General features: G+C 29.9%; 1 protein-coding gene across 1 annotated transcript; it reads left to right on the forward strand.

Moving 5' to 3' along the window:
- Positions 1-1,160: 1,160 nt before the first annotated feature.
- On the forward strand, positions 1,161-4,441 carry LOC113370721 (RING-H2 finger protein ATL34-like). The gene is made up of 5 exons (XM_026611414.1): positions 1,161-1,361; positions 2,068-2,210; positions 2,395-2,507; positions 3,373-3,538; positions 4,044-4,441. The coding sequence occupies exons 1-5, from the start codon at positions 1,322-1,324 to the stop codon at positions 4,305-4,307; spliced, it is 726 nt and encodes a 241-aa protein (XP_026467199.1). The 5' UTR covers positions 1,161-1,321; the 3' UTR covers positions 4,308-4,441.
- The last annotated feature ends 5,356 nt before the right edge of the window (positions 4,442-9,797 follow it).

Here is a 9,797-nt window from a genome sequence, read left to right on the forward strand (position 1 = left end):
TTAAGATTCTCAATTGTCAAAATTGAAACTTCTTACAAACTTAACTTCTTATATTTGATTGAAATATTAATTTTTTTTAGTATTATCTATTTATGTTACTAATCCAAGATTCTCAATTATTAAAATTGAATATATTTTATTGGAATGTATTTATCACTACTTCTTATTTTAAAAATATTCTATCACAAAGTAGGTATTCTATGTAAAAATACACTGTATATGTCCTCATTATATTCATTATTCTATAAAAGAAGAACTTCGTAATTATACTTAATTTTAAACTTAAGTATTAATTGATATTTTAAAACCTAAGTTTACACAATGTTCCAAGTTTCATAAAAATTGTCAGAGATTTTTTTTAATTTAATTACCAAAAAACGACTCGGCCGATCTTTACCATGCACAAATCCTAACTGAAAACTTTCGAATAGATTTTGATTTTGCAAAAACTTTGACGTTAAAGTTTAAATTTTTAATTTAATTATAAAGAAAACGGCTCAGCTGACTGTGTCTCAAACCTAATTAACACATTCAATTATCAAATGGCTTCCAAGTAAAATTTTTGACTCATATGCTTACATATAAATGAATGGGTAAATGATTAAAATACTAATTAGTAAATATGTAATAATTACAATATGATTAATATATAATATAAGTAATATTGAGAAGACATTTCTAAAACTATTCGCAAATTCAGTAGTGAACTGTATTTACGAATATTTTTAAAAATGTCTTCTCAATATTACTTATATTATATATTAATCACACGATTAAAGTTTTACTGTAAGTATTAGGGTGCTCTAAGTTCAAAATCACAGATAAGCTATTTACAGCAAATCGTAGCATTTACCCAAATTTGGAGTCAAACGATTTAAAATGGCATGAAATGTCAAAATAATAAAAAAAGAAAATCAAATTTGCTGGGAAAATATAAACTTCTTGGGGAAGTGAGACAATTATGATTCAAAAATTTTATAATATATTTTTTATCTCCGCATGTATTTTAGATATTCTTGTAAATTTTAATACGCATGTACAATGATTATTCACATCCAGCAGAATCTTATCATTCCTCAAAATTTATCAAAGTTGACAATGAGATACAAGATAAAATGCGACACGTCGAGTGAGGTGTTATTACCTATTAGATCAAGATCGCTTATTTACTGTCGGTAGTTCATAAATGGCAGCTGAATTATTATCATTTCCTTTCAAAAGTTGTAAAAGGAAGATATTGGAATAAATGAATTATTCATTTATGATATTTTGTGTTTGTAATATTTATCACAAAGTGTAGATAGTGCATTGATTGAAAATTATGGCTGATGTAAGGACTAGAGAAAATCAAGAACCGTCAAGTAAGATGAAGTGTGAAAACATACTTTTAATCAGTAAATGACATAACTAGCATATTTATACCACATTGTAATCTAAATAGATGTGAGTGGCATTTTGCGTTAATGGACAATCTTTACCAAAAACTAATGTTCATACGTGATTCTTAAATAAAATCTTTCGGACAGTTTTTGAAATTTTAAAATTGGAGTGCCGACTTGCAACATATTAAATTAGCAAATTGGAATTTCTGGCAAAATATCAATTAATTTTTTTTCGAAAAGTTGTTAATAATAATACTATAAATATATAAATACATAAACAATATTAATTAAATAATAATAGCACATCTATTTATTTCATAAGATGCGTTTGAGATAAGCTTCAAGTTGTTTTTCAATTATTTAATATTTATGAAGATTGAGAAATTGGATAAATAACGTACTTGAAAGCAGGAATTCCACATTTTCAATTGTGACTAATGAGTTTATTTATAATTGTGCCAATTTGTATATTTAATCGTTTTATTAGATAGGACTTTATGTATCTTTAACTAAACAGCTAATTTGAACCAAATAAAAATGAAACTAAAGACTAAAAAAATGGCAAGATTTGCCCCAAAGAGCAATTGACTATTAAATGCAATCTTTTACATTAAGTAAAAAACAAACAAATTCAATAGTCTGTGCAAAATCTATCCAATATAATTGTTTTTCCTGTATTTTGTAGAAAGTGAATATCGCTTGAGTATAATATCAACAGGATCCGCAAAAATCCAATGCACAATATGTTTGTCTGAATTTGAAGATAGAAGTGTGCTGTATCCTTGTTTACATGAATACTGTTTCAAATGCATCTCAGAATGGAGTAAGGTCAGTAAATTTTATTCCTTTTCATAAATTTATAAAAAAAAATTATCCAAAACCATAATTTCATCAAATCACTTTGACAGTGATAATTGATTTTATACATCGATACAACTTGTTTGTTTCAATATTATATTTTTGGTATCTTATTACACCACATTTTATCAAACACATCTGTCTTTATTTTTAGATCGAAAGCACATGTCCATTATGCAAAGCAGATATTGATAATATTCGTCATAAGTTTGATGAAAATGGAAAGAATTATGAAACTTGTGATGTTGTACCTTGTTCTAGCTTGAGGTAGGTCTATTATAAAATCATTTATTGGTTTTTGGAAAAATATTATTTATGCTAATTTCTAATTTTACACATTCTTAATATATATATATATATATATATATATATTTGTTCTTGTTGCTTGTTCAGTGATTTAAATTTATTATCCAAATTTCATTAATTTGATCATTACATTAGATAAACTGAAATTAATCCAAGCTCATTGTTGGAATGTTTAAAATTACTTTTTATCATATACAAGAAAGATTATCATATGTGCATTAAAAATTTTCCATTAACTGTGATAACCTGAGATTTAGAATTTTCTGGATTTTATATGTAGCTAAAATTCTATTTAATTAAATATATATTTACAATATATATTTGTTTTATTTTTATGCACAATAAAAATAGTTAAAACATATGATAAATATATTTTACTACCAGATTGATTATTTTATGCGTAATGATTTCTATTTTTAACTTCTTTTTTAATCAAAGATAATGTTAAATCTCTCTATATTACTTCTCTGAAATGTTTTATATATTAGATACCATTTTATTTTAGAAGAATAATTATACTTTATTAATGGGTAATATATAACGTATTGACAAAAAGAAAAACGTGTTTGATTATTCTTACTTATTATTTCCACCTAGATTTATTAGGATTTTGGCGCCCAAATTATTAACTATTTTATTTTAGCATGCAAGTATTTTACTACTTAAAACTTGGCGCCCAAATTATTAACTATTTTATTTTAGCATGCAAGTATTTTACTACTTAAAACTTTTTTTCAAATATATAGACACATATAAAATACATACATATATGCATATATGCCTGTAATTATGAGCTTATATATAAATAAGTACATTTTTTTTCTAGTTCTCCATCGAGGACTTCATCTGAAGGAGATCCAGCAGCCTCGAACGATCCACAAAACCAGCCTCTGAATCAGTTCCTGATTCCGAGTGCCGTCATACAATTGCTTCGGAACGATTCCTCCACGAGAATTCCTCTCAATGAATCTGCAGCTCGCATATTGCTGCAGGTAATATAGCAATTGATATATTATTATATATAATAATGCATTTATTTATACCTGTTGAAATAGTGATAAACTTTTGTATGAAAGAACGAGACTTAAGTTTTTGAAAAAGTGGATTAAAATGTATTTTACTCTCTGGTTTGAAATGAACATTTTTTATTATATGTATTGCGTCTGAAATGACTATATAATCTATGCACCTTGTAGATATGTCGGATCATTGGACAAATGTTAATGGCATTTTAATCATTTTCTGTGTGGTTTGCGTACGCAGTAAATTGCATTTGACCAACAAAGAAAAATTGTATGCGGTCATAGTAACATTCTGAAGAAATATTCCGTTCAACAAAGATTTTTTCTCGCGCTATAAGTTCTTTCAAGTCAGAAGACTCTTTCAATTAGACAAGGCTCTCGTCAAAATTATTGCAGCTCAGTCTTGTTTATTGAGATATCATATATCTACAAATTTTAATCAATAACAACATTTTCATTTTTCACTATATTTTAGGTTCAGCTCGAACAAATCCAAAGACTGAACAGAATGAACGAATCAACAAGTGTTACGATAAACGACACGGCTGCAACGGCCTCAGATCGAACACCGGCGGCAGGAACGAATATTGCCGCAAATAGCGCCAGCAGCATTTATAGACCAACTTTGCTGTCCGATTCAAGTTATTTTCCTCAGTTCAAGAAGAAGCATTCGTATAATTTCCCATACTATGGAGCCTTTCTTTTGTTCATTTGCATTGTGGTTTATTTCACAACTTAGATATAAGATATCAAAAGATTCAATGAGGTGTCCGAAGAAGTCTTACGAATGGATTTTACCAATTTGACCAAAAAGGAGATTTTAGTTAAAAAACTCACGTTAAATTACAAATATCGAAATTCATTATGTTCATCAAAGCCCTTGAATATGATTTTTTTTATAGAAACAAAATAAATATGAAATTCCTGTTGGATCAAAAATGATTAAATCCTGTTAATCAAATGTTAAACTCGAGAAATCAACAATAATGCAGATGAAGGACGAGGTTAATTTGCAAAAAACACTTCACCTTCTTAGTTGGATGTTTTTTAATAAAAAAAAAAACAAAATACAAAGTTTTAAATAATTCGCAAAAAATAAGTGAGAAACATGTGATTGTGATATAGATAAAAATAAAATATGCGTTGTTTTCAATACTGTCTAATATATTTGTGCTACAAGGATAATGGTATATTTTTTAAGTTATTCCTTGTTGTATGCATATTTGCCAACAGTTTTTTGGGCATAGTATTTTATAATTTTAACTATAAAAGTACATATAAAAATTCATTGTATTAGAAACTAAATATAATGTGTTAATATTTTGTTGTTATATATGTATATATTTTATATTCCTAAAATATTTTATCAAGATATTTTGTTATGAATAAAATCTCAAGTTTTGTATTATATTTTTTTTTAATTTTGTATGATTAAATCTCAAGGCTTAGTGTTAAAAAAATGCGTGTATGAGTGACCATCAAGTATTATGTGATAATATATGAGATGATCAATTATTGTTATCAGCAAAAACTTTGAATCGCAAAATTCCAAATATAGTAATCACACGAAGCGGATAAATCTTAATAAAACTAGTTTTAACTGAACTAACTAAGATTGTGTCATAAAATTAAAACAATTCCCAAGTATTGCAAGAATACAATAACCCTGTTATAACTTTGATCTAACAGTCCAGGACAAGCCATGCGATCGCAGATATCCGACCATCCTATCTGGTAAGGATCTGACCATAACATGCGGCAACAGATGCGCTATCTCGGGCACCAGGCGGCCGCTCTTTCCCGTCCGTCACCCGGCAGATGCGATAGAAGAGGGCCAGAGGCTGTGTTCCGCCCGTGTAGTCAAATATTTATACAACGGGATCCTCCATAATACGTGCAAACATTTGCACAGACATACGCAGACACAAACTGTGCACACCAGACAGACGACCAGGCCGTGCGTGCATGAGTGGAGCAAGTAGTGCAAGGAGTCGAATGCAACTGATGGATGTCGTCGCTTAGGGATAATGGCTGCAGTTGGAGAAACAGACAGTGGTCAAATGGAATTCGTGTGTCCACTGTTTGTAAGTCCATTTGTCACGGATGAGATTTATTTAGGCTGATAAACAAAGGGTTGTAGATTGAGGATCGATAGATCATACTCGAAACAAGTAAAGAATTTCAATCCCAGGTCCATAATCACCAGCTTACATTTCTGTTACATCACATATTCAAAATTTATTATTTGTATTTGTCACTTTCAGAGTTATATTTTTCTGCTCTATCACTATAAAGAAGGCTTTAAAATAGGTGTAAAATTTTTACTCTTATTAGGAAGATTCAACAATCATTGAATTCCTATTGAAGACGCGATACCCTGTTTAGTTTTTGGCAGAAGCAAGTCCAGCCGTTTCGGAGATACGGAGCAATAAAATTATACATCGTAATGTAAATTGTACAAAGTATCAATTATCATTAAAATTAAAAATATGTCCATTATATTTGCTCCAATTACTGATTTTCATAATCCTTTACCAATCTTTCTCTCGATTCGGTTTCATGTAAAAGGTCTTAATCCTTGCCGAACGGCGATACCAGCCCTAAATTGAGGGTCCACCGAGGGTTTGGGCATCGTTGCTAATAAACAAGAGGATTTTGCACCTCCTGACTATAAGAGGATACACAGAATAGCACGTGCTTAATACTGACTTAATGCGAGTATACGCTTGTAACGGCCAAGAGTGCCTAAAATATTGATCGCACTAATTCCCTCTATAGATAACTCCGCGGCTCAGAATATAAAATAAATGAACGAAAATTGCATTATGAATGAAAATATAATAGCTGCTTTTGCTGCGAACCATGGGATTAGGGATTTTAATAATGCGATGCTATGTGGGTTAGTTTATCAAAACTGAAACGATTATTTTTGCTATTATTGGCTTTGCTAGGGCCACATACATACATTGTAATTTTTTTATTTATTTTTCATATCATGTACTATTTTATGTTCTACGTATTCATTGGGATTTCATAATATCAATTTGCACGTACGTCACTTGTACAATTAACGTTATCATTTATTTATTAAGATTTACCCAAAGTCATTAATTCTAAGTGCATTCTTAAATAAAATTGATTAATCCTAAAATTATTAATCATTTTAATTAATTATTTTATGCTATTATTTATTTATAATATTTTATGAAAATTCTGTAGGTATTAACTATTTTCTTCTGGGATGTAATGGATGAAAAATACTAAATTATTAATAATTTTTTTTATGTAAAACAACACAGATTAGTGAAACATGTCATGCTTGTAAAAAATGAAAAATAAGTTCATGAATAATTAAGTGAAAAATAAATGTAGAATCATAAACACCCCAATTTCATTTACGAATATATAATGTGTTACACTTTACTTGATGTTTATATATCTGACTGAAAATATTGAATTATAAATATGTTCGTATATATTTATATATATATAGTTCATGAAGCAAATTAATAGAAATGCTGCAAAATACTGTCTTGATTACCAACATCGATTTATTATTGCTCAACAATGGAAAATTTTTAGGTCAGAAATGAGAAGAAATCAGTAATGTATATAATAGGTGTCAACTAACATCAACCAATCAAACCTCTACAAATAATTTTATGAAAAAGTAGAATCAAACTCGAAATATAAAACGTAGTAGTTAATTAAAGTGGATTTGAAACTCCCAACCCAATCTCTCGATCCATCAATTCCCCATATAATAAATTAACGTAACACTTTTCAATCTGTTCGTTTCGTATGAAAAGATTCCGGATCCTCTCCTTCATAACAAGCAGTTGACGATCTTTTCGATCGCTTGACACCCTTTATTCATTCAATATATTAAGTCTGGCGTACCAGATGCGACAACTTACACCCATTCCGATTGAACCCGACTCGCGAGAGACACGGAATCCGCCTGAAAAGAGATATTCAGGACGAAAAAAAGAGGAACGGGGCGAATTCGCTGCCTGAACGGGAACAAAAAAATAAAATAGAATAAAATAAAATAAAATGAAGCTCAACCGCCCATCGAAATACGATCGATTGTACAGTGGACTCGTTGTCTGCATGTACTATAAATTCTATTAGAAGAATCGGAATGTGTTCTTGTCGGATTTAGTTTTATAGGAAATAGTGAGATAAATTTAATGACAGAATGCACAATGGATATAGTGGAGTAGTAAGCTTACTCGGTTCAATATTAATGCATATCATTGATGTTCAAAGATGACATAAAATTTAAAATCTACGATAAAAAAGGTCAGCAATAGCAGTACTCAAAGACTATAATCAACTTATTGTGCAGAACATCCCGATCAGAAGACCAAAGAAAAAAACAATGAAATCCAAATTTCACTGATTTGAAAACTAATCCAAATATATTGAAGAAAAACAAACCTTCATCATAAAATTGAACTAAACATATATAATTGAAAAAATTCCATAAAGACTAAAGATTTTTGAAAATGAAGTTTTAAAAAAGTTTAGTCTTTAAGAATAAAGAAAATTCTAAAAGATCTAAAACTTTCGAAAAATTTTATTTTATCAAACTGGAAGCATTTGAGCCCCTGAGAGCAAATAAATTCGAAAATCTCCATATTGAGCACCATCCTAATGTGAATATTAATTTAAATTGAATCGAATAAATGTTTATAATAAGAATTACATAAAATATCAATTAGTCATCAAACAATTCAACATATCATCGTCTGTATCTATTTCCAACCAGGTACAACAACATTCAATCAGCTATACTTTGCCCGATGGCATGTCTCAACTCAACAATAGATTTGTTCCTTGTTCCTTCCTTGAATCTGCTGCCTGCATCCCTTTCACGCTCTTTGCCATCGCCGATTGATTGATTTCCTTTTCACGGGGACAAATTGAATAATTATAGTCTATAGAACGCTTCAGCGGGGTTTTTAAGGGGGTTTAACCTACAGCCGCCCCATCGTACACGCGGAACGCTCTCTCTCAATCCTGGGGTTTGTCGGCTGTCAAAGTTATTCATGATATTCATTGGCATCGGCTTGATGCTTACGAAAATGAATATATTTTACTTTATAGGGAGATGTATCATGAAGAGAAAAGAAAGTGCAGTAGCACTTATACGACTCTGCTCTGGAGTGGTACTTCTGGTAAAAGGACAAATTGATAAAAAGACAAATTGTTAAAAGGGCAAATTGGTAAAAGGACAAATTGATTGTTTGGCTGAGGTATATTTATAAACTTGCAAGTTTATAACCCTATCCCTAACATCAAGTTGTGATACCTGGTATCAAGCAGTAGTGATATCAAGTTGCATATGAAAATATAGATCTAAATATGACTTCATAGTGAAAACAGCCATTGGGCACTCCAACGTAAAAAAACGGATTAGACTAAGAAACAAAATTACAAATAATATATATGAAAAACTAAAATGAAGTACATTCAATAGGGCAATAAAAAGTTGCAGGTCACCATATAATTAATAATCAAAACCATACGAAGAACGTTTTATACAGAACTAAATCAAAATCATCACATCCGTAACTTTGGCGTAGAATATTTGGCTCGTTCATTTATTTCTCTGGACGTAACATATGTGAAAAGTTGTTCGTATATCATTCTTTTTTCTCATATGTCGAGTAATCCTTTCCTAATTCATAAAAACAAACGGTTCGTTTTGTTCGCATCTGCCAGTATGCGCAGCATTTGTAACTGATGGACTGCGTTCTGTAATTGGAATGACATGGACTAATGGTCTTAATTATATCATTTCTGAAATGGACAGGTTTTCATTCAGACCGCGCAATTCTATGGAAAATCTATTTGAAATTAAAAAATTAGACGGAGCGGGTATTTGATTAATCGGTTATAATACTATACTACTGATAGTGCATCAGATTGAAATTTTACAGCCAACAAATTGTGCAATAACCAACGCAGATTTTCTGGCATCAACTACTCCATTGAAATGTTAAAAAAAAGCAATTACAAATATATAATCACTTGATGTAAAATAAAATTTAATTTCAACTAAAATAGACAAATGTCCCCACTGCAAATCATCTATCATTTAGTATCAAAGTAATTTCGAATTCGCTTCAGATAAAATCACCAGTCTTAATTAACCATCCAATTAGGCCATCCCCATCGGAGAGTTTTAAAAATCGACAAATTCTCTTCCAAATTGCCTGTC

Source organism: Ctenocephalides felis, unplaced genomic scaffold, assembly GCF_003426905.1.
Source record: "Ctenocephalides felis isolate EL2017-DRISC unplaced genomic scaffold, ASM342690v1 CF-g0.4_SCAFFOLD_01492, whole genome shotgun sequence".
NCBI classification, from domain to species: domain Eukaryota; kingdom Metazoa; phylum Arthropoda; class Insecta; order Siphonaptera; family Pulicidae; genus Ctenocephalides; species Ctenocephalides felis.